We start from the raw sequence: 26,010 nt of genomic DNA, 5'->3' as shown, positions 1-26,010 counted from the left end.
CTGATGGACCTTTCCTCCATGAATGTGCCTATTCTTGTTTTGACTTCAAATATATTTTGATCTTACTAATACTCTGTGGCAATGCATCCTGTCACTTAAATTCACACAGTGTGAACAAGCACTTTCTCTCATTTGTCTGGATCCTGCCTCCAGGTAACTACCAATTCACCCCTTAATTGCTAAGTGATAAGAAATGGAGGATTTTATTTACCTAAGCATCTTCTCTCCATTAAATTTTGATTTTATAAATTTCTGCCACTACTGATACTCATTGCTTCTTTTGCAAGTTTTTCATGTCCTAGTTGAGGTAAGTGGTTTCTCCTTGTGCAGAAGACATTTCCTACCTCTGACCAATCCTGCTGCTTTTCTCTGCACCTCTGTCTGTCCTACTCTATTGTTTTGGTGTGATGGTCAGAGAGCCATGTGCATGTGGGTGCACATGGAATGACGCACAGACTTGCAATGACATTTCTGGTTGTCTCTCTGCTCCTCTCTAAATTAATCTGAACTTTTAGTCTCCTTTTTAAGCAGTGATGGTGGATAGCAGGTTGGGCAAATATACCCTTCTCAGTGTCTCTCTGTGAAGGTCTGTTGAGCACTAGATGCAAAATGGATGACCAACAGCTTTCCTGATGAACATACTCAAGAGTTTAGGAGGGAGATGGCCTTTGCCTATATCGCAGCTAGTGTTTATTTACAACAGAAATGAATGAACACCTCTAACTACTTTAAGGATGTGCCTTACATGGCATGGCATAAGGCAGGTTCTGCTGGGAAATGCACATACATATCAAGAGAGAACTTCAAAACAAACCAACAAGAATTGAATGTCAATAGTGAGGTGGTGCCTGGACTGAAGGTTCTTCTGAGACCTCAGATCACCTATTCTAGTAAAAATAAAATTTCTCTGGGCACAAAGCAACACTCCATGAGGAATTCCCAGGGAAAAAAAAGAAAGGGGCATCCTTACCTTTTTGGTCTTGACTGTTGAGGCACAGCAGTCCCCACCATCATAGTTGCAGAAGGCTCGGTTGTTGATGGAGTCACAGTAGTTGTCCCCCATGAAAGGCTGGAAAGTGAAAAAGCAGAGAGACTGAGGACATGGACAGGGATTAACAGTAATAGTTGCCAGAACAAGATGAAGCCTTGAAGGAGCCATATAGTTTGTAACATTACTGACTGCCCTGAAAAACAAGAGATAATTATTCCCCTCTCCTTTCAGAGCAGACAGAAAAAAAAGGACACTAGAGCCCTTGTTGGCTTTTCACATCCCACATAAGAAGATGCTTCGAGAATATTAATTTAACTAGGCCCAGAGAACAGCATCAAGGCATCTAAATTTGTGTCACCTTTTGATAATTTTAAGCTAACCTTCTGAAACTATGTGGGAAAAGAAGAAGGTTATGTATAGCAACAAAACTGGCTTGCTTTTAATAGTTGTACTTTCAACCACAGTTCTCCTAACTATGCAACAAGTGTCAGCAAGGAGGGTACAAACATATTTCAAAGAGAAATGGAAGCCATCAGAGCTGGGCACAGGGACTACATGCCCTCATCCTCTACCTAGCACTTACTGTGTGTGACCTTGGCCACGACATGTAATCTCCCTCCACTCCAAGTTTAGAGCTGGGATAATGGCAATTATTCAGAGGGCTGTTGAGGAGAGCTATTAAGTAAAATTCATAAATCACCTTGAAAAAGAAAATGTGGTCACTAGTCTGTGCAACGTGATCGCCAGTCTATGCGCTGCACAGGCCCTGCATAATAATCATGATTTTTGAAGAAAAGGTTTGAAGTCTGGATCTTCATTACACATTGGAGTCCTCAAGAGACTTGCTTGGAAGTCAAGTCTGTGCCTGATGCTAAAAAACCACCATGCCATCTATGAGAAACTCAAGCAGCTCTGAAAGTTTGGAAAAATGGATGCTGATCAGAGAGCCCAGTCATATCTCCGTAACACTTCTTTCACTCGCAGGCTCATGGGGACATTCCCATTTTATTTGCTCTTTGGAAAATTCATTTGTTCTGCACTGAGAAAAACACACGAGGGACTTTCCTATAAGAAATCATCTTCACAGAGAGGCTGGGGAGGCTTGTGGAGGGTTCCTGGGAGGATTTAGCAGCAATTGCAGTACCAGAGATTTCCTGATGATAGACACCTGAGGAACTAGCAGTGAGAGCTCGCCATGCTCTCCCTAGAAAGAGCCACGGCCGTACTCAGCTGTGTTGAAATGAACTCCGTGGAGTGGTGTGGATGCAAGCTTTTACTGCTGTTTTGCAGGTTTAAGGATCTCTATTATGGTATATGAAGTCCAGGCAATAATGGCAATATTGGACCAGGGCAGGACTACCAGGAAATGACTGACTAATTGAGTGTCACTTGTTTTGTTAAAAGCAAATCCAGCAAATGCCAACAAAGAAAGCAGAATTACAGGTTGAGAGTCCTATCCCTGCAAATTGGCTTAACTCTGCCAACTGCCACAGATTGACTCATTTGTATAGACAAAGACTTTAACTTGTAAAGGCCCTTCCAATTTAATTAATATACCATGAGTTACAAGGGAATTATTTATAAACAGATGGAGAGAGATTTTTATGCCAACCTGGTCATATTCAAAAAGGTGAACTTTGCTCAACCTCCCAAGACATTTCAATAGGCTTCTCCATGTTTCCCTCATATTGCCTGGCCATGCCTGCTTGTTAAGAAAGTTTGCTTTAATTTTCCATGCTCACACCTGTAACCAACACCTACAAACACTGGAAAAGTACTGAGAGGAATTTATGGAAGAATTTGCCATTTATTCACACTGGCATAGAGTAGGGAAGTCCATCCTTTGGAGGAAAACAATGGGACAAATAACATCTATTACGATTTGGTACCCAAATCCTCATTTGGGAGGCCCTGGAGGACTCGCTGTCGAGGGTGAGGTCTGTAGTGTCATGCATATCTCAGTGCTCCTACATTTTTGGAGGAGCCTTGTTCTCTCCACTAACTATATAGGTAGCCCAGGGGCACTACTTTTCCAATAAAACACCTAAGTTAGCTGCCTAGAAGTACGTGGCTGACTCATAAACCTCTATTCCTGCCACTAGGGAGCGACAAAAAATCACATTGCAGCAGTCTGGGTTACCACATTGATTGCCAAGAGCAAAATAACGCCCCGCTTGCAGCCTTCTATTCAGGGAACCCTCCGTAATGCTAAGGAAATTAATACATTAGGGATTGTATCAGCTTACTGGCCCAGTATCATTGACCTACTGGCATATTATTCTCTGTTTCCATAATCATGAAAAAGGCTTGGTGAAGACGGCATTTCTTCTGAAATCTTAATGCCAGAGAACAAGCTCTGGCCCATTCTTGGATCCTGGAAGCATCATGCTCTAAAAATGATGCTAGAGGCCATTATCAATTGTCTGGGCAAAGCCTTCCAAGATGATAGATTGCGATGCAGTGACACTGCTGAATGAATGATGAAAAGAAGGAAGTGTCTATTGATGCAGAGGGATCTGGCAATTAACAATGATGGAAGGAAGGAAAATGCTGAGAAAAAGCATGTCAGTAATAATGGCTTCTGGTAAATTATTACATCATTGCAAAGTTTGCCTCAGTAACAACTACCCTTAAACAGCAGGAGAATGGATACCCAATGGTGCATCAGCACCTGAATGGCATTTCTTAATGGTCGCTGGATGTTATTTTAGCTCTCTTTGGAGAATAGGGGCGCCCAGCCAGCCTGCATGAATGTAATGCGTGAGATGGCTTATGACATTCAAAGCACTGACAGCAGAATGCTTTTCATTTAGGGAGCAACTAGACAGAAACTATTACATTGTTGGAGAGTTATTACCCTCTTGGGCCCAACATTTGTATGCGAAGGAAACCTGTCTTTCACTTCAAGACAAATCACGCCGTACAGCAATGTGGTCTAGTGTTTTGTGTCAGATTTAGGAGTTCTGTGCCACGTTCCACCACTGTGGGCAAATAACTTCAATGCGCTTGTAAAACTGAGTGCGGGAGTCTAGTTGGTGCTGTATGAAGGCAGATCTGGGTTCAAGACACAGCTCTTCCAGAGCACGTCCATGCAACCAATGCCCCTGCCTGTGAGTTTTCCCACTTGCAAAATGAGCATCATGCTTCCTAGCCTTACAGAGATGCCCCAAGGATTGACTTCTTGAGGTGGGTGAGGCACTCAAGTCCTGGCATGATGGCAACCATGAGTGCCACGACCCAGAGAAAGGTGCTCCAGCCCCACTTAACCACTGGCAACATCTTAAGAGTTCTGACTACACAAAGATTGCTGCCAGCAGAAACATCATTCTCCAAAGTAATCGCTTATTGCATATAAGAAGTAAGACTGTAAAAATATATAATAGCTAAAAATGCAACTACATTTTTCGGATTTTTTTCCTGTTCGGATAGAGGCTCTTGGTGGAAGGATGCCTGATTTGCTCACTGTCCAGCTGTTCTGTCCACCAAGTGGCATCATTTTTTCCTCTGTCATTCTTAAAGTTTATCTCCACACCAAAGCCTGAAGTCTAGCTTGCCTTAGGAAACATTGGTTCTTTAGTAAGATGTGGAAAACAAATAAAGGCTTTTTGCGGCTTCCCAGAAAGTCCCAAATCCTGTGAATTTCTGAAAGTCTACCAATTTTCTTAAGCCACTTGATCATTCAGCTCCTGCAAGAGTCACCTCACCCAGCCATCGGTTCTAGGAAAATCACCAGTTTCAACACTGAGTGTCAGAACTGGTGCAGGAGATCTCAGTTTAATTGACAAGATGGTCAAAGCAAAAGTCTGTCTGCCCCACTTGAAAAACATTTCCAGCCCACGTGACTGCAGTGACTGCTACCATAACATTTAGAAGAGCTAGCAGGGACCGTCTGAACTAATGCAAAAGCTCACCTCGCAGCCTTTGACACAATGAATCAGGGAAGGGTGAGGGTACCACTTGAGTCCTGCCGTGCAGACAACGCTCTGGAGGAGAGAAGGAAAAAAAAAATCAAGTTAAGACAAAGAAATCAGTGTACAGAAAGTCAGCGTGCTGGTTCCTATGGCTCTCCTGTACCTAACCAATGAAGTTCAGTTCCTAACACCTCTTGTGTTCTCAGGACCTGGCTCTCCTCCAGGTATTTACAAGAAGTGTTGGACTTGACACTTGCAATAACAGAACATTTGAGAGTAAAATAATATTTAAGGTTTTCCTAAAATGTCATGTCCAATATTTTACTCATGGTGGGGGAACAAGGCAGAGAAAGGCAAAGGCACAGGTCCACTGTCCAGCTCCTGGGTAGGGAAGAGTCATTTTAGGAATTCATTTAGGGATTTCTTTGGTGCTGCAAAGCATTGCTCTGTTTCACTACCCATATCTGTGCTTCTTGAAGATGTAAACAGATAAAGGTGGACTTTTAGATACATTTTCGCACCATCCTTTAGCTCTTAAATAGAAGCACATCCCACTACACACCTTCAAAATAACCCCCAGAAAGGACAGCGTCATCTGTTTCACTCTATGAGCTTTATAATAATTTCTGCACTGACTATGTTTATAGATTTTCTGTAAGAAAAAAGTTGGAGTGCCTAGTTTTGGAGAAAAATGAGATACCTGCCTACTCAAAGACACACCAAGGGCAGTCATTGTCTGCCTGCAGACATGGAAACTTAGATTTTAAGAGTGGATGAAACGTTTGGCCAGTCAGTGGAGATGGACGTCCAATACCATGGACATCTAGGTGATGGGACTCCCATCCTTTCATCACGACAATGTTCCTTCTTGGGTTATCTTCCGCGGATGAAACACTACAACGGGCAAGATGAACATGCAGGTACTCATCAAAGGGCAGGGGCTGGGGTTGGATGGAGGCATGGGGAAGGAAGGAATTAACATTTGGGAAGACCTGACGCACAAGCCATCCCTTCCCCTGTTTATTTGAGGGCTAATTTAATCCATCTGCAGGGGAACCTCAGCATGTTTTCACAGTTTCTGTCATTTGAGGCTTACCTGGCGTGTGCTAGCAAAAGGACTTTTATACTATCTGACTGGGGCTGTTTATCTTTCCGATGCTCTCGGATTTTCCACTATTAGTCAAGCCCGGCTTGCCCCACCTGCCTCACAACAGGGCCCGTCTGTGTGAGTGCAGAAGCGGCCGGGAGAGGGGGGGACCCTGCTTGTCCCCCAGGAGGGAGGCTGCAAGGTGCGGGGGCCCTGCGGTGCTCCCCCAGTGTGCTCCTGACAGACAGCTGGAGATTTCCAGGCTGTTGCCTGCCACAAATGGTGAGATTTTTTTTCCCCCCCTCTTCTGTTTATTGCACTTCAGAGGGAAAAGAAAGGAAACTTTTCTAGGTTTCAAAATAAACAAGGCCAGTCAACAGATCGGGAGGGGGGAGAGGAAAGGAAGCAGTTCAGGAGCCTTTGAACCAAAGTCTTAAACCAAAGTAGAAAAACTCAGGCATTTGCCTCCCGTATGTGAAGCCAGCCAATAAGGAGGAAAAGTGTACTTCCAACGGGCATCTCACATTCCCCTGGTAAGAAGCATCAATATCTACAAAACCTCTTGAACCACGTGGATGTGTATGAGCATTTGGAGCTAACAAAAGGAGTCGAATAGCTCTGAAACAGGCTCTTACGAAAGGAGGTTTCCAAGTGAGATCAATCCCTCAGAGAAGATGCACTGTTTCCCTGACCTTCCCAGCATCAAAAACCCAGCAGCTATTGCATTTTGTCCTTCCCCTTAGAGGAGCAGAAGGAAGGTGACACCTCTGCTAGGACGGTGCTCTCCTCAGAGCGCAGATCTCTGCTCTGCCTCAAGGTCATCTTAAGTCCCAGTGGCTAAAACAGCCTTTGGCTGGACGGCTTCCAGGGAAAGGGCGTGCAGCCCCAGGCTACAGCGTAGGACAGCCAGTTGACCTTGCGTGAGATTAATCACTGGGTCAGTGGGACACTCACACAGCTCCTGGGAAAGGTTTCAGGTCCCAGCAGATAACCAGAGCATTTCACCACAATCACCACTCATCTCTTCCCCTCTCTGCGAGAGTCAGTGTCTGCCAAAAGGATTCAACTGGACAGTCATGCATGGGAATGTGGCCCAGTGGCTTAGTCCCAGTTACTTTGCCTTCTCCTCAGACGATTCTTTGCTAGCAGAGACTATTAGAGCTACTCCAGCTAGGTTCAATCCTGCTAAATTTCATGGAGCTGGAAGCAGAGTATGCTGGGGAATGGGCCTTGATCACAGTCCTGGCTCCCCTTGTTGATTTTCCAAACCTGAATTCACAGCACAAGGCCTGTTTGTACCCTCAGGCTTCTGCTGTGCTGTGTGCAGTGTGGCAGGGCAGGAAAGGGGGAGTGGGTAGAGGGCTGGAAATTTGAGAAATTGGGGAGGATTCGGGTTGCTGGGCATCACTTCTGCCTCCTGCAGTGCTAACAGACACAAAGGTGCAGGAGGGTGCTGTACGGGGCAATGAGATAGAGATAAATCAATGAACAAAAAGCAAGGAGGGGTGTAGGCAGTGCTGAGGCAGGAGCCTGTTAATGTGACCAGGATCCAACTGAAGGGAAGGCCACCAAAAGGTGCAGAAAGAGGATGGCAGGACCACCTCTGACATGTGCTGGGGGAAGCCCTTGGGGCCTCTCCCTCGGCGACAGTACAGGAGCCCCATCCCTCCACACACCTCCAGGCCACTGCAGCGACATGTGCAGGCCTCATGGCCCCCGTCTGCCCTCACATATCGGCTTCTGCAGCACAGCTGCCCTCCCGCTCGGCCATGGTGCCTTGCCTTTGCTCCTGTCCCCATCCCATAAACGCCATTCAGCTCCAGCTGTGGTTTGGTGGCTGTGACTCCATCTGCTGCGAAGGGAGAGGAAGCCGGGATGCGCTCCCACAGTAGGTAACAAAGAGCCAAGAAAGCAAATCAAGCTGTCATTTTCTCCTTGTGAGGGAAGACCTAGTGCCTCCGGTCACGGCGCTTCCCTCCCCATTGTGGGACTGACACAATGATGTCAACCATTTGTGGGCTGCGGAGGGGATTAGGTTTCCCCAGGAGAGGCCTTGGAGAGCTCTCCTCCACCTTAGATGGGCCATGTGTCCCCCGGGGCTGGAGCATGGGGACCGGCATCCGCTGGCCTCGGCTAACTCTCTCCTCAGGCACTAAATGAACGCGACAATTAACTGTGGGCTGAATGTCAGGGTGGTGAGGGGACCAGACGCTGCTGACAAGTGAGGGGAGATGTGGATCTTGGTGTCTGTGGCCTCCTGGAGCTCCACACAGTGCAGGAGCCCCTGTGTTCCTGAGCACTTGGTCCCCACACTGCCATAAATCACCTCACCGTGCTGTGACTCAGTTTCTCTGCCTGTAAAATGAGCCCCAAACTCACAGGAAGAGTTGAGGGGAAGCAAAGAGGAAAGCTGCAAAGCCTAAGATTCTGCAAGAGATTCTGGTTGCTCTCGGTATTTAAAGAGAATTCCCCTTGATGTCTCCAGGACACCCACAATCCCAGGACTTCCAGTGTTTGGGTGCAAAACATAGGGGAAAACTTGGCCAGCAGTGGGGCAGCATCCCCTGTCAGCCACACAGGTAGGCACAGCCGGGGCACACAGACCATTTTGAGGCTGCCCAGGCATACACATGCTTGCAAAACATTTGACACAAAGGCAGGGACCCAAACTCAGACAACCTAGGAAATTAGGTGTCGGCAGTCACTGGGAAAGAGCTGTCAAGCTTTCCTTCTGAGCCATTTCACTTTTTTCTCTCCACTGCCTTATAGTCAGTCTTGGCAGCTCTATCTGTAGGTGTCTTCAGCAGCTCACTGCCCCTTGCACGCACGCGGAAAATGGGAAATCATGGGCAGAGCAATGATTGCTCCGAACATGGCCTGCCACAGTGCAACAGACACACGAAAGATTTCAGGTGGCTTTTTGTTCCTGCTGAACATGTTGATTTGGAAGACACTGCAAATTTGCCCTGATTTCAGCAATCTGTTTCAGACCAAGCAAAGCAACTCAGCCTCAACCAATTCTGAAAAAAACACATTAATATTATGACACTTTTCTAAACAAAATATCTGCTGTTGTTGTTCCTTTGAGAGGACACTTAATTTCTAAGTTTATTTCATTTATTAAACAAAAAGATTAAAAATGCTTGGAAATTAAATATGAAGTTATGCTCAAACCAACATGGTTTTTCTCCAATTTTTTGGTTCACCAAAAATCACAGCAACAAAAAAATCACTTTGGTTAGCAGAAAACATTTTTTTTTTTTAATTTGACAGAACTTCCAGCGAACCGAAAAATCAAGTGATTTGCACAGCTCTGCTCTAAACAACTCCCAGAGGAGGGATGGTTCCCTCTTCCCACTTTGCTTCCACAACAGCTGTTGCTTGAGCAGTCACACACAAATATATTTTTTTCTTGCCAGCTCTCCCTGTTTCATCTGTGCCTGTCCTCTCAAATATAGACCCCACAGACAGGTTCTGCCTTTATCTGCTGCTCATACTGCACTGATTTGTATGTTATTTGTGCCTGAAATTAAGTAACTAGAAGTGTTTCCTTTGTATTATTCAAGTACTTCAAGATCAACAAAGATTGCGTGTAAATGCAACCAGCTGGTCGCTTTGCTCATATGGCACAACAGCGAGCTGTCAGTGAACGTAAATAGAGACACATATTATTAATGATACATAGCATATTGCCATGGGGACCTTCCCCTAAGGCATCCCAGTCCCCATCTCCCCAGGGTCTCCACTGGCAGCAGCTTTTCCCCCAGCGTGGGCTCCCTGCGAGGCACGGCTCCCCGTGGGTGACATCCTCTTATCTGGGGAGCAGAACGTGATGGATGTCTTACAACTTCAAAAAAAATCCCCTCCAGCATGTCTTAGCATCGCCCCGCCAGCCGCCTGCCCTTCAGGTTTGTCTTTCAGCCTGGTGCTGCTACTCGACAAGCAGAAAACCCTACACAACCCAGCCAGGCCCTGTCTGGGAGGACACAGCTCTGGGTCCCACGGAGACAGAGCACGGAGCTGTTCTCTGCAGGCCCCAAAAGGTTCCCCTCCATCTCCCAGTGCAACTTTTCCAGCCCAAATCTCACCTACAAATTGCTTGTGGGTCAAACTTGTATCTACTCACAGCCTAAAGCTCCTGCAAGGTCCTCACCATCAGGGCAAACAAGGTCTTATTTACCACTGTACTCTTGGAAACTGTGATTTTGCCTCCATCCCTCACTCCCCTCATCTCCCCCTTTACTACTCTGTGTTTTCCCTGCTGCCTAATGAGCCCTCCAGAGACCTGCAGGTATAAAACTCGTTACAGCTCCCTCTGCGCACCCGCATCAATAAACGAAGGAGCACAGCAGAGAACGGGAGGGAAGCTGTCACTTTATTTCACCATGAATTACAAAACCACTTAAAAGTCTAGCACTCGGGAAAGGGCCAGTGAGAAATTGCCCCTAATACAGAGATAGGGGTTTTCTTTATGTTTCATGCCAGAAACTTGGCAAAGCCCAGGCTTAGGCAGTAATATAATCTCGGCGTCTGGAGTGAGTGGGAAGCTGGGACGGACACTATGAGCTTGTCGTATTCTCTGGACTTATGTTCCTCATCCCTTTCCAGGATTTATTCTATTGCTCCGTATGGCCCCGTATGAAATAGGGAAATATAAAGTGGTGGAGATTTTCAGAGCAGCTCGCTACCCACAGCCAAGGCCAGACTGAAAAAAATCCCAAGCCCTGGGTACACATTTAGGCATGTGGAGAAGCAAATAGATTGTCAAAGCTGCTCTGTATATACTGGGGCTGTGCTGGCTGCCTGCTCTCTTACTAAATCTAGCTCCAGTGTGCAAAGCACAGGCTGCGGCAAAGCTGGGGCCAACTACATAAAGGCAGACGGTGTTTGTTCATGCACCACCAGCAACCTGCGCTCTGGTGGCAGGTGATGGATGGGCCAGCACCTTCTGACTTGCACCTGAGCACGCCTGGGTAGGTGCCTACACCTGCAGAAACCCTGCATGTGCACAAGCGCCTGTTTGCAGGCATTTCAGAGCAGGAGGGCATGTTTATGTAGACGCATGAGGGTTTTCAGGAAGCGGTGGGTGTCTCCCACTGGTATCCCAGTGGAGACAGGAGACAAGCAGCTATTTGCTGCCAGTGGCATGCGTGTGTGTGGCTGAGTGTGTGTGCAAGGTGTTGTGCGTGGGCCTGAGTGTCCCCACAGGGACAGACGGCGCTGCCGTGTGCTGGAGGGTGCACAGGACAGCGCATTGCAAGTGGTGGATGTTGCCCATGCCTTTGCAGGGCAGGAGGAAGAAGTGGTGACCTCTGGAAGGGGCTGTGCTGAGCAGGCAGCTCTCGCATGCGGGCAAACGGGCAGGGGGAGGACCCAGCCAGCTCTGCTGCTTCAGGAAACAAAATATCCTCTGTATCAGCTTCTTCTGTCATCCTAAAGCAGTGTCGAAAAATCCTGCCCTGCCACTGAAACTGTACTGAAGAGGAAGAAGAGAATAAGGCCTGGCTAATGCCTGTTCTTTCATTTTCCATCACATTTTCCTGTGTAATGAATCACATTCCCACATCAGACCCTTGGAGGTGCTAGGTGGATCTGAGCACAGTGAACTGGGGCCTCTACCTTGAAGAGATTTTCACTGGCAAAGCACAGAAAGAAAACAACTTGGAGAAAAAGGCACCACGTTGCTAGAACAGCACACAAAGACACAATAAAAACCAGGAGTTCTTTTCCTGAAGGGCAGAAGCTTTTCTCTTATACTCCCCTCACTGGATGAACCACGGGTAACACTGTTTGCTCACTGCATGCAAACACGCAGCAAGGGATTAGTTAGTAAAATTGTCAGGCACTGACCTTCACTCTTTGAGGGTTCATCCAGTGTTGGATGTCTTGCACAGTCTCGTTCACACGCAGGAGGATGGGCTCATGACTGTGATCCAGACACGAGGTGGTACACTCTGCGCCTGCACACAAAATAGAGAGGATAAAGCTACAGCACCAAGCAAGCAGCTTCTTACCCTTCCAGCATCCTTCCAGCTGAAGGACAGGATTAGGGCTCGTTTTTCCTAAATTGCAATTAGCAGTCAATCATAACTATCACATATCTTCTAGCCACACACGAAATGCCGAGTACAACCCTGCCTCTCTGCAGGAGACTGGGGGGGTGGGCAGATATTCCAGGGTCTTTTTATATGAGCTGCATATCTAGGTATTTCTCTGGCTATTAACTCCAGGAGGGGGGTCAGGTTTTGTTCTTTCCGATCATCAAGAAAATGTGAAAGTTTTTCCATTTCGACTGCTCTTTCAAGCAATGGGTCTGATTAAGCTAAGGCTGCCGAACTCATCTCACCTATGACATGACATAATCCTCCCGCTTGATCTAGCAAATTTACAGACCTTCAATAATAATCTTTCAGATGGTGGCCAAGCCTAATGATACTGCAGACGGGCTATCACCTAAGTCCCATAGTTGATAAGTACACAGAGAGGTAATGATGGCTTTGTTCACACATAAACCTGGTTTTTCTCTGATTAACTGTCATGCCCGGTGGGAATCATGTCCTTTCTTTATTAAAACATGCTGCGATACTCTGCGGCAATATCCCAGAGCCCTGTGGTGACACAACCGTAAGCCCTAGTGTGTTGGACCATTACCATTTCCCCCCTGGAAAATCACTCTTGAATGGCACAGCTGCTGCAAACATGTCATTAGGATTTCTGCACTCCAATCAGCGCTGGGGGAGGAATTAATCTCCGGGCTGGTTTGGAGAGCTGAACCTTTGGCTCAACACACACCTCAGCCTGGAAGGGCAGATTAGGTGTCTGAGGAATTACCGAAGGTGTGTGGGATTCACAGTGACCACGCCTGGATGCTATTATTTCCCGCACCTGCTTCTGCCTTCTCGCATCCTCCCTCGTGGAGGAGTCAGCGGGAGCAAAGCAGACCCTGCTTGGCCAGGGAGGCTCTGGTAGCGCCTGGGGTTTGTTTTGCTTCTCTAGTGCACGCGGTAGCAGCTCCATGGCCCCACTGGACAAGTGCCTGAAGACCTACTGCGAGCAAGTGGAGGGAGCACACCTTCTTGGAAGGCCATCGATCAGGCTCCCGAAAACACCAAAAAGAGAAGAAAACCCCAACAACCTGATCCCGAAAGGTGGTGCTGGGTGAGCCTAACAAAGTGTGTGGTATGTCTCCATCTGCTGAGGATACAAGCCAACGGCCGCTGTGCCCTCTGCGAGCTGTTCCTCGTGCTCTCCAGGAGGATCCAGCCCATGGATCCTTGCCTGCAGGACGGCTGCATGGCCTTGTCCCAGGACCAGGTCCTCCAGACCTCGCATCTGGGCATGGCACCTGCGGCCAAGCTGGTGGGGCTGGGAGAGGATGGAGGGAAGGCAGGAGCCCACTGCCTAGGCAGCTGCAGGCCCTCCTGCTCCCAGCTCCAAGCTCCTCTCTCCAGGCCAGAAATCCCAATTTCTCCCTTTGTAAAGCCCTGCCCGGCTCAGGCAGGTAACCTCATCTCAAGGGTAAAACGCCTTGCCACATTAAGAGTCGCCGCAGCCTGCTTGCTGCTCGCTCTCCCGCGCTCTGCTGCACTATTTACACTGACGGCGAGGAGCGGGTCGGAATTGTTTTGATATATGATCTGTAATTGGCATCGTTACAGAGCGGTGATCTCATCCAGGTTGTGTTCTCCTCCCCAGGGAGGGAACACAAGGCGGCTCGTGGTCCCTCACATGGCTGCGATATAATGAGGGAGCCACGAAACGAGGAAATTTCTCCAAGTTCAAAGGGGCAGACGGGGGTAGGGGGCCTGGTGGGGGGCTGCAGGAAGGGGTCTGGTGGGGCTGCAGCTTGTGCAGCTCCCATTGCAACCCGTGCAGCAGGGAGACTTTAAAAATTGGGGCTGAAAATCCAATTTTGTGTGTTTGCAGTATGGAAAGTATGCCTGGGTGACACAAAGCGAAGCTGAGCTCAGAAAGTACCCCAAAGCTCAACACTCCCTGCAGAGTGACCAGACACCCTAGGTGGAAGGGCAAAACATCCTTAAACGAGCTCCTAAAAAACAGCCATACCAAAGGGATTCTCAGCTGGTCTCATATTCTTTCTGGGGAGATGTGAATGATCCTGCTGCTGTGCTTCCCTGCCAGCATCCTGCCTTTTGGCAACTGAGGTGTGTGTGTGTATGTGGGATTGAAGGAGGGGGACATTACAAAATTGTAAGAGCAAACTGAGGTGCAAGATCTCCCCTTATTTTAGGACTGGATCTGTCTTTGGTGCAGTCTGGCTTGCTGGCTGCCCCTTAAAACCAGCTGCCCAAGAAAGGACACAGTGAAACTGGAAATGCCAGAAGGAGCAGGCAGTCAGCATGTTATGTGCCTCCCAGCCTCTAGAGCATCATCCTTCCTAAAAGCAGCTCCCTATAAATCCACCCATAGCAGCCTCCCACTCAGGCAAACAGGTCCATAGGAGAAGGTGACTTGAAGGACTGCAGACTCCTTCCTTCCTCCCACTCAATCCCATCCTCTTCCTCATCCCCTTCACTGCTGATGCTCACAGACCTATGCCGTAGCCGCCGGAGCACTGCAGCTTCAGGTGGCTGTTGAGCTGCGTGGGCAGGGCGCACTGGCCCTGCATTTCCCTGCAGAGATGAAAGGAGCCGCTCCAGGTGCCATCCTTCCGGCAATGAATCACGTTGCTTCCACGGCCCTGGGAATGAGAGAAGGAGATAGCGAGGATGGTCACAAAAACGACAGCAAGGACAGCAAACAGGCTGGGAAGGGAGAAGCGGGCAGAGCCAAAGTGGGAGCAAAGCTCTGGAGCTGGGACAGGCCCCGGTTGGGACTGCCAGCTCTGGTGGGCAAGGAGGGGTTTTCTTCTGAGCAATAAATAAAAGGAAGCCTGTGCCACACGCACACATTCCTCTTCTGTGCAATGTGATGTCTTTACAAGGCTCTTTCATGGTCTCTACCTTAAAAAGGACACACTACAGCTGCAATAAAGGTGCATGCACCCCATCTGCCCTCTTTCTTCCCGTTGAGAGGTCTGTGTTGACAGCAGACAACCTTTTCCCTCTTCCATTTTGTAACTAGTTGCATCATCTTTGTCTCAGAAAAGAAAGAATCCCCAATGGCCAGCTGAAGGAGGAAGGGAAGCGGGACACGAGCAGGGATGCTCAGCAGGGCAGAACATGCTCTTTAGAGCTTGGCTGCCTTGAATGACAGCGAATGAAGAGGCTGAGGCAGATATGCACAGAGGCAGGTGGAAAGGAGAAAAAAAAAACCCTCTGGTGTGGGAATGGGCAAGGAATGGAATATGACATTTCTCTTATAGCAAAGATTTTCTGTACGATACTGAAGAGTGAATACCAAAGTCCAAGGGGAAATATCATGCCCTTTAGAAACAACAAAGGAGTGCACAGGCAATCTTTTGTCAGATCTATCCACATAGCATTGGGGATTTCTGCACAAGCTGTTCGGCAGGATCTGCGAGCCTAACTGCCACGGGGTGATGTGGGACAATCAACAGGAGGATGCCTGGGGTGGCTCAGCTCCAAGCCTCCCACGGTGACCCTGCTCAGTGGGAGAACCAGACAGGATCTCTGCTTCTCCTTGCCCATTACACATACCAGGCATGTTGCCTGCAACCTACCCACCCTGTTCTAGGAGACTGTGCTAGATATCTTTGGGGATATTTTAGTGTGCTGTCTATGCTGGGATCCCAATCCCAGCAGGGATGCTTGAGTCTTGGGAGCTCTTCCCTAGGTCCCACACCCCTTGTTGCAGAGGGATCTGCACAAGTCCCCAGTGCAGGTGTGCACAATTGCACAGCCTTTGGTGTTAGTGTTATATTTGATATCTTAATGCCTGTTTTTGCTCAGCTTTGTTGATGAACATAATATTTAGTGAGATACAAAGTGGTCTTATTGGCATACTGTGTGGGACCTGCATCCCCTTCTCTAGACATCTGGCCATTGCCAGGAGTAATAAGAAAATCATATGAAAGGATAATGGACCAGATGGACTCAGGGTGTGATCCAGTTTGGTGACTCAGCTAAGGGCCAGTTTTGCAGAAACTGATTAATTTAGATCTGACCGTTTACACGATTTGTGCGCAATATTCAGAAATGGAAGGCCCTTGCTCTGGGTGCTGGGGGAGGCACCTGCTTAAATGACCATTATGCTCCTGGTGATTAAGAGATGCCATATGCAGAGCTGAGTAATGATCTTTCAGCATGGTGACAAATTCAGGAAGAGATTGCTAAGTGATAATTGAGCACAATTTGCTGTTTTAGCAAGTGTGGTGCACTTCCATTGCAATTTGCATGCCAGTGTTCTAAAGGTGAGCCATGAAACCTGATTTATGTTGCCAGAGTTGGCTGTGTTTGAGGGTACTATTGTGTAGTTTCTGCAATGTACTCAGAGATCCCAGGATATCCATTGCTATAGTAACATCCTGTCCATCATTCCCTGACCTGCAAAATCTCTTGTGAAAATCCCTGCTGGGTTTCTTGCTTGGATGCAACGTGCATTATCACCTTATATAGCTGAGAGAGACTTAGTGGGGTTTAATCCTTAAATAATTAACACCTCTCAAGTGGTTTTGCCTTGTGCCAGGAGTTCTTCCTCTTTTTCTGTCTATTTTCTGGGATATCTGGAAATACCTTTCTCTGCAAATCCCCTTCTCAGGATGTTACCTGCTTCTTTGCTCAAGGTGCTTTAACAGCTGAAAAGTCACTACAATCTTCCCTTCAAAGAATAGAGACGTAGCTGTATCTCTCACTTTCCACAGCTCACTTAATTGTTGCTGTAACCCTGATTCCACTGCCTGCCTCTCTTCACATCCAGCTCCTTTAAAAGCAAACATAAAGCTCTCATACCTGTTGTCCCTCATGGCCCTGGTTTCCCTGCACTGGCACTGATGGTTTGACCAAGCGCACAAAGCCACAGATGCCATATCCCTGAGCTTCCCACCCAAACTGCACCCATGTGTGCATTTCACAAGTCTTGAAACTTCTCATAAGACTTATAAAAACAGATCTTCAGGTGCTCTGATACAAAACCCCAGGCTCTACCTCCCATCTCCATGAAGTGGGCAGGACAATTTTGCAGGGAACAGGGGCAGCAAGTGCAGTTTTCCCGTCTCAGAAGCCTCAGCGCTGTTTCTTCTGTAGTTCTGGATTTTAACATTTGGAGCAGGTATCAGAGGTGTTTTTCCGATCACTGGCACTATGGAAGGTCTGATCCCTTTTTCAGATGTTCTCAGAAATAGGACTAATATTAAAAGACCTTTGACAGAGTGCTCTGTTCTCTGCAGCGTGTATAGTAACAGCAGCTTCCACATCCCCATTTTCTCTTCCCAAATGTATTAAGCAGTAGCACTTCTGGGAGAAGTTACTCATCTCACAAACTATAATTACCTCTGGTGAGGTAAACTAAACATTTCAAACATGATATTAAAGACCAGACCTTCTCGTATCAGTGAACACAGCTCCTATGAAGTCAAAGGCAACACGCTGATTTATGCTGGATAAGGATCTGACCTCTGATGCCTTGTCACACCTTTGCAGCCACAAAAACCATGGAAGTTTACAGACAGTTCACTTGAATAGTGATAATCCCTATAAATGATCTATGGCATACACATGGTGATAAAGGGAAAAAGAAATGGAGAGAAAAGCAAGGTAAAACAGAAAGAGCAAACAGGATGAGTGGATGTAACTCATATCCTTCTTTCATTCATTACTCTTTATTTCCTCCTGTACTAATATAAGACCAGAAACCATATTTGATAATGCCTACCTAGATCAGAGAGCCACTGACACAGATTTTTCAGCTACTTACTTGTCTAGAAAACAATGTCACTCATTGCTAGTCCTCTATGGGTAATAGTTAATACCACTACTATAGTCATAAAAATGATATTTCCAAGCTCTTCAAAGCCTCTCTCTTTTTCTACTTTAATTACGTATTTCCCTTCTCCATCTCTTTGTTTCTGGTCTCACAAGAGTTCAAGGGAGTTATGGCATTTGGTCCCTCCAAGATCAAAGTCCTTAGGGAACATAAGATAAAAACACACCTTTATGGGCTGAGATGGTCTGGATAAGAGACTCACCGACTGATTGTCATCATCCTCACACTTGATCCTGCACTCGCTGTTGAACTGGAAGCCATTGGAACACTGGTAGAGCCCGTGAAACTTGGATGGTGGAGGGTCGCAGGTAACGGGCACGCAAGCGCCTGGCAGCCACGTGCCGTCTTGTGTGCACTGGATCTTAAAGGCTCGCCTTTCCGTGCGGAAAAAAAAAAAGACCATTTAGTGAGTGGCTGAGTCAGCCAAGAGCCTCTGAGCTCTGCTAGCAGGTTGCAGGGGATGGGTGTGCTTGAGCTTTTAACACTTGGGGAACAAGTTGTGAATCTGCGTCATGAGGTCTCTGAGAAAAAATAACGATTATTTGCAAAGCTAACATTCAGCCATCCAGCCTAAACTCAACTCTTTCGGCCTTGGACATGTCTCCCCAAAATGCCACTTCCCAGGCTTGTGGACTGTGGTTGGTTTGAAGTGGGTTTGTGCAGAGTCAAAAGTATATAACAGCACTAACCCCTTCCCGCAGAGTTTCAAAGGGGACTCCCCAGGCTGCATATCAAAGGCTATTTCTAAGGTAAGGTCTGTTTTTTGAACATTGGCTACAATTTTCAAAGGAGCCTAAGGGAGTTAGGTGCCTATGTCCCCTTGATATGCACAGCTATCTGCATGAAGGCAGCATTCAGTGGTATTCTCTGTTAGAAACAGCCCATCCCTTTCCTAAAATCTTTCTAACCCATGCCTTTCTGAATCATACTGACTGCATGGCATTACTATTGTACGTACTTCCTTGCTTTTCTGGAGGATCCAGGGACATGGTAACCTGGTTTGCATTTGTACTTGCAAAATGAGCCCACTTTGTGCTTATCTTCCCGGCAACGAGTAGTCTGGAGATCTGCATTAGGGACGATGGAGGGTGCTCGACACATCAGCTCACACAGGGCTTCTGGAAAGGACCACAGCCCATCCTCCATGCAGGTCAAGTTGCTGTTGTTTCCTGAGAAGGACAGTGAGCAACATAACATTCAGCAGGACTGGTTGTTGTGATGCTGTTTTTTTTTTTTTCCACAAGTGTCATTACACCCATAATGTATCGACAACCACCTCAGTTGGCTTGACAAATTTAACTGTGTATGTCCTGTATATTTCCTTTTTCTAGATGATGGTGTTTGATGGTGTTAAATCATCAGGGACTCTTTTTTTTTTCTTTTATTTCTTTTCTTTTTCTTTTTTTTTTCAGGAGACAATAGGAAGACAGTGTTTATTTCAGGAAATGCTATAGCATAAGTGAAACCTCACTAGCTTTGCATTTTGTGTGTGTGTTTTGTCTTTGTTTTTAATTTGTTCCTTATTTTGTTCTTCTCTGAAAGAAAGCTTGTTTCATACATCAACGCCCTCCTCTCTGAAGCCATAGAGATATCCACGTTAAGACAGAGTGTTTGGTACCACTCCATTCTTCATACTGCTTCTGTGTTATATCCCTTCCCTGAATCTCTCCTTACTTCAATTTTGAGCCTTTTGGAGCAGCATCTGTTAATATTAGAGTCACTACTCCAACACAATGAGGAGATGTTCTCAGCTGGGGACTCTCAGTCCGTGGGAACTACTGTGATAAATATGATTCATAATACTCATTAGAGACTCGTTTTCCTTAGGAAGCTTTCTTGACCAGCACCTCAAAGGTAAAAGGTACAATAGATCTATTTGCCTCTGCTATGACCTAGTTGACTTCAGAAGGGTAAGCTAAAAGTAGCCTACTCTCTGTGTATTTTCTATTCTTTGTTATTTTATACTGTATGTTAAAAAGGAATAAGCTTTTCCTAAGAAACAAAACACCGCTATGAGCCACTAACCCTTCAAAAATCCCTAATACTCTATTGAAATCCTTGAGCATTGCTGCAGGAACTCTTCTCAACCCACAAGGCATATTTTCAGCAGTCAGCCAACTTCAGTGTTATCCAAAATAATACCGACAAACTGCTAGCCCCAGAGCAATTCCAGCTCTTTGAGAGAGAAGGAAGAGAGCTGGGACACTGACGCTGGAATTCAAAGAAGACGAAAACAAAAGGCTCTGGAGGGCTCAGGAAGGTATGTAGAGGAGCCCTCCTGCCCTATCCACAAAGATAAGAGAAGCTTCTTTAAATCAGTCCTGGCTTTCTCCCTCCCCTCCCCAGTTGCAGATGATTGCAGAGGTATTTTGTGCAGAAGGGAGCTCTTTTTCTAGAGCACCAGCATGCTCCTCTGCTCTGACTCATGCAGCAGCTCTGCAGACCAGCCGTGGTGATATCATACCGCCACTGCAATGTGATAAGCTGTGACATTACCAACAGTGGCTGTCATGACGTCAGTGATTGAATTAGGCATGAGTCATCCGAACACCATTTTCCAGAAGTTTAGTGGCAATATCTATTAGTCATCACTGATGGCATACACCAAATGGTGCCTTTAGCTTACAACTCACAGTGTCTGGACAAAAGTGAAGTGATGCTAAACAAATGAGCTGCACCCCCTTACTTTGGGCTAGTCATAAGCTTTCCAGCTACCCCTGCCAGCATCACCAGCTGAAGCTCTTGTTGGTCATGGCTTGTTTTACCCTCTGATGCTCTGCATGAAAATTGCCATTCATCTGCTGGGGGTAATTTTACATTCCTCCAAATTGATTAGCATCAGTTAATCTAGTGGAAGGTGTCCCTGTCCATGACAGGGGGGTTGTAATTAGATGATCTTTAAGGTCTCTTCCAAACCAGACCATTCTATGATTCTATGATAATTGTTTTCACTCCCCTCTTATAAATAAATAAATAAATATCAATCCAGCTATTTCCAATGAAAAACAGCATCCCTGTTGAAGATGACCCTCTGAGTGTATAAACAGAAAAAGGGAATTCTTTGATAAAAATCTCCCCTTTGAACAGCCTTAGCTTTCACTGTGGGCTGGCTACTTGTGGTTAACCTCCCAAGTCTGAATTAAAAGAATTGAGCAATTTGATTATATATGAAGAAATCAACATATCCTTTCACTGAAATGTGGAATACTTCACATGGCTCTTCTGAGATTTGCTGTGAATTTTAGCAGAAGATGTGATACCACATTTAGAAAATGAGTTTATACAGCAATTGTACCTGAGTCAACAACAGCTGTTAAGATTACTCCAGTGCAAGGTGACAGATTAATTTGGCTCTAATGTTCCTTCAAATTAACTATGATATCTTTTTGTGCTTCCTGAGGACTAGATTAAAAAGGCTAATGTGACAATAAGAGAAAGAGTGGATGGTGCTGAGAAGATGATGGGGATGCTACCAGAAAAATAGCAGGGAAGAAGACGGAGGTGAAAAGGAAAGAATGCAGCAGAGTATGTTATTTTCAAGAAATAAAACTTGTAGAGACTCCTAAACAGGAAGAGAAGAGAAAGGTCAGAGGTAGAGCAAGACAAGTGTGGAAAAGGGGAGAGGTGATGGGTGGATTAGGAAAAGCAATGATGGGAGACTGCGACTGAGACATGGGATTGCCCAGTCTTCTCCCATCTTCCCAAATACATGGAGGAGGCATGGAAGGGAGACATGCACAGAAAACAGAGAAGGCATAAAAAAGGATGAGAGAGTTCAATATGATTTATCCCCATGACTTTTCCATGTTTTGGTTGTATGGAAGTAATATTCAGTATCGTTCCTGCCTAGCCAGCCGTGATCAAGCAAAGGTCAGAGGAAGGTAATAAGAGAGATGCAAAGGAACTTAGCTTCTAATATAAATAAACCTTCCCTAGACTCTCATAATTCTTCATAGTTAAAATATCATGAATAATTCTAAAACAACAGCAATAGTAACACGTATTACTCGTAGCAGTCTGTTAGCTGTGCAGCTATCCCCAGCTTGCTGCACGGACACCCCCGATACCTTTCAGAAGAGCAGGAGGTCGGCAAGTGAAGGAGCATTTCTTGCCAAAGGTGGTCCCCTCGCTGCAGTTGAAGGTGGCTGGGTAGACATGGTACTGGTCTGGGACACCACAGTCCACAGGCTCACAGGTCACTTGCTTGTTCCACTTCCCATCTGTGCAAGTCATGGTGACGCTGGACTCCATCTGGAAGTAGACACAAGGCTACAGCCACCACAGCCAGCAAAGGAGAGATCAAAACTGCTTTAAACCTAGTAACAACCGTTATTTTTGTGTCTCACAAGTCAAGCAAACTGAAACCTGATGACCACCATCATGATGTGGACAGCAGCTACTAAAAACATTGAGGCCACACAAGAAACAGTGTCAGAGAACCAGTATGCATTTCTGCCACCAGCAGGGTGAAGGATCAGAGTGCCTCAATGTAAAAAGCACTACAAATAATCTGAACTCTTGTCTGCATCGCCTCCTGGGACAAGCCACGGAGCCTACTGCTCTGCCCCGTGACCAGAGAGGCGCGTGCGAGCCGGAGCCGTTTGGAGCTGACAGCTGTCCCCGGTCCTCACCGCCTTCGGCATGACACAGTCACCCCGAGCAGCCCCCGTGTATTTCTGAGATGTTGAATTCACCCTGGGGTTTGAAATGAAAGCCAAACTGGTGTGAACCCGGTTGGGACTCGTGTCTGAGGCCCTCCCCAGAGGTGTCAGCGGCCCCTGGGAGGAGGCCTGGGCCTCGGCCCGCAAAGGGAACCAGGGCCCTGCTGTGCTGGCACCAGGGACACGCACGCTTGAGGGACAGATCTTTTCCTGGAGGATTTTTCAGTGGACAGACTCCCAAGCATCCTGCCCATACGTTCACCTGGCATTTGGTCCAGAAACTCTTTATGAGAGGTCAAATACAGAATTAGCACCTGTGCTCTGACTTCCCTAATGCCCCAATACTGGAATAGCTACACAGAAACTACACTTCTCTGGATTTGAGGAATAATCCAAACAGTGCTGCAGACTGAAATCCTGACATGTTAGGAGGAGAGAAAGAGTCAGAAGTGGGGTAGGAGGGCGGGGGGCAAAGGAGCCACCTGTCCGAGGCTAAGACAAAGAATTTACTGGGTGACTGAAGGACAAACAGATGCTGGCAAAGAGAACAGAATAAACAACACATCCGCCTTCTGATTAAAAAAGGAAAAATGATTACAGATTAGAGGTGAAGAATTTGAACACAGGACTCTTCCCTCCATACCAGAATAAAAAGAAAGACAGCAGAAAGAGAAATGTGAGAAACCCAAACACAAGATATTGTGGAAGGGGAAGATACCAGCAAGGAATCTGACCAAGTCATACAGCAGCACTCCTCTGCCCCCAGGGAATATTTTATTCAGGGCTGGTACGCTCACAGGAGATTTGCACCGCCAACCATTGATCTAGCTTTATAAAAGGAAGGGGAATTTTTCTAGCACACATCAAAGGGACCTGGATTCCCTTTTTGCAAAAACACCCTAATGGTTTCAACAGAAGTTCAGACCTGTCTCCCTTTGATATATGGTTGCATTCAGAATGGAAAAAGCAGTCCCAGAGCTGAGAAACTGGACACTTCCCAAGTGGGCACAAAATCCCTTTTCTAGACCATGCAGTTTATTTAAACAGGGAGTACTGATGATGGAAAAAGTGTCTTTTCTACAAATTTAGAGTAGCACATTTGGGGATTCACAGAGAGCTCAGGTGAAGTGACACTCCACATTCTCATTCCCAGCCATTTTGCTCCCCGCTGGCTACTAATTCTTTGTTCATCAGATCATTTGCACCATTAAAAAATACGTATTCTGTAGATAGATGATGGCTTGAAGATGCCTGTGCTTTCAGGAAGTCACTGTGTAATTCTGATGGCCACAGGAGAAAGGGTGAGAGCATATTTCCATGTCTTCATAATTCATACACATAGCAGCATCACCACCACATTTGCACTCCAGGCTGGGCTGCTCCAGGATACAGCAAAGCCTCCATTTCCCTTAGCAGATGCTGTCATCGACCAGAGCTCCAGCACTGTGGCTGCTGGGTACCTCAACAGCAGGAGGTTAAAACATAACCAAGCTATTGATGACAGGGGCTATGCAAACACTAAGGAAAAGATGTGGGTCTTGCATTGTATCCTGCTGCATGCTGGCTCCACTCCGGGCACAGGAGCTTCAACTCCAAGAATTCACTTATTAGTCTTGGTGTGATCTAGTTTAGGAATAAATGATTGCTCCTTCTAGCTGATACCAGTTGCTGAAGCACAGTATGGTGCAGAAGGGAGTTTCCCTAATGACAGGGTTACACATCAGAGGCTGCTCTACAGCAAACCAAATAAACAGCTCAAGTTCAGAATCCAGAATATAATTCAAAAATTGAAACAGAAGCAATATCCGTGCATGACAGCCACACCTTACAGAAAATGGGCAAGAATGCTTAGCCCATGCTAACACTTGGGAGGGCATGGTCTTTGTTAGCTGACAGCCTGCTGGAAATGCAGCGTGTCTGGGGCCACCCTCCTTGGAAGGGATCCCTTGTTACAGCTATACCACGCTGCACTTTATTTCTGCCACTGTTCTAGACCATGATGTGAAAAAAAATAAATTACTCTCCTCCACTCCATTTTCAACTTTTTTTTTTTTTCCTCTCCATGGTACTTTCCCAATAAAACCATTAACCAGACTGGAAGAGCCACCTTCTTCCAGACCCACATGGCTTTTTCTCTTCCTGATACACCGGCAGGGCTATTCCCCCACAGAGACGCAGAGTCCATGTGGGCAAGACCCTGGCTTCTCAGCTTTTTCCGGTAATTTGCTCCACGCTTGTATGATGGAAGCTGAGGTTTTCAAGGTCAGACATAATAATGAAACATTTTAGAACACGTCTATCACTCAGCAGCACAACTTCAAGGAACAGGAGCGCATGCATTTCTGCAGGGGAACATAACAGAGCCGGCTTCCCCACAATGCAGAGGACTAAAGCCTTTAGTGCAGAGGACAACAGAAATTATTGCAGATCACACTGCCTTACAGCTTCTCCTTCTTGCAGTGTCCCACCTGAGGGTGGGCTCATTGCAGTGCCCGGGTGCAGGGCCCCAGGCTGCTGTGCAGGACTCGGCTCAACCCAGCACCTCACCAGACTGTGGGGTATTTCCAATTAACTCAGCCTGAGCAGCTCTGCCTTCGGATCTAGCATGGGTCTTTGTGGCAGCATCTGCGCCTGCCTTTGCAGATCTCCTATCCAAAGTCTGAGTGGGCACGTGCCTGTTTCGCCTGTCTGATCTGTCAAGGTCACCCAGCTCACAGGAGTCCACACGAAGCACTTGGTTTTCTCATCTGGTTTATTAGCTGTCACTTTGGGCACTTTGTGCTGCTTTGACTGGCATCACAGTAACCGCTTCCCTTCATGTCCTGCCTTCCAAAAGAGGCTTACGCAAGGAGGGAGGGCGGACGAGAAGGAGAAAAAAAAAAAAAAAAAAGATAAAGTGAGCAATACAGTGAAGAGGATGCAAACTTTAACAAATCTAGTGTCAGAAAGATTTGTTTCTTGGGACTTTTAACAGCTTGGGAGAATTCATGTCTCCTTCCTGCTGCCCAAGATCCCAGTCGGCTCCTTCTTCAAGCGATGCTTCACGTGTGAAGTTTCCTCTCCTTAAAAATGAACAGCTGTGCCCTCCCCTCTAAGTATTCTTCCACTTCTGCCCACTACTGTGCCTCTAATTGAACCCACATGAGCCGTGCTTTCTTTTCCTGGCATGATTGATGATGCCTTTGCACAACATTAGGGAGCTGCTGGGTTTTAAATAACACCTCTTGACCAGAGCAGCAGTGGTGGTAGCTTCAAGGAGAGATGACAACAAGTAACTGAATGAGCAGGGCTTTCAGTGAAGGACAAGGGGGAGGAAGGCAATGAAAGACAAAGAGGGAATGGGGGAGAAAAGAAGAAAGAGCAATGGAGTTGTCAGGGGGGTGGGAGGACATTGGGAGAAAATGAAAACATCCCGAGATCTTCTTTGTGAAAAAGATACATGATGGCTTTGGCCCC

At 46.7% G+C, this 26,010-nt stretch overlaps 1 protein-coding gene across 10 annotated transcripts in view; it reads right to left on the bottom strand.

Annotated features, from left to right (window-relative positions):
* PAPPA (pappalysin 1) overlaps nucleotides 1–26,010 on the bottom strand; it is a 383,667-nt gene that overhangs the window by 16,446 nt on the left and 341,211 nt on the right. For all 10 annotated transcript variants that reach the window (XM_072025100.1, XM_072025099.1, XM_072025103.1 and 7 more), the window contains 7 exons: nucleotides 21,961–22,144; nucleotides 18,852–19,062; nucleotides 18,096–18,267; nucleotides 14,543–14,690; nucleotides 11,840–11,949; nucleotides 4,903–4,974; nucleotides 971–1,069 (listed from right to left, as the gene is read on the bottom strand). In XM_072025100.1, the coding sequence (XP_071881201.1) occupies nucleotides 971–1,069; nucleotides 4,903–4,974; nucleotides 11,840–11,949; nucleotides 14,543–14,690; nucleotides 18,096–18,267; nucleotides 18,852–19,062; nucleotides 21,961–22,144 (996 nt within the window). The remainder of the gene's footprint in view (nucleotides 1–970; nucleotides 1,070–4,902; nucleotides 4,975–11,839; nucleotides 11,950–14,542; nucleotides 14,691–18,095; nucleotides 18,268–18,851; nucleotides 19,063–21,960; nucleotides 22,145–26,010) is intronic.

This window comes from Anas platyrhynchos, chromosome 18 (genome assembly GCF_047663525.1).
Source record: "Anas platyrhynchos isolate ZD024472 breed Pekin duck chromosome 18, IASCAAS_PekinDuck_T2T, whole genome shotgun sequence".
Taxonomy (NCBI): Eukaryota; Metazoa; Chordata; class Aves; order Anseriformes; family Anatidae; genus Anas; species Anas platyrhynchos.
Note: the sequence above shows the minus strand (reverse complement) of the source record. Positions and strands in the feature narration are given on the sequence as shown.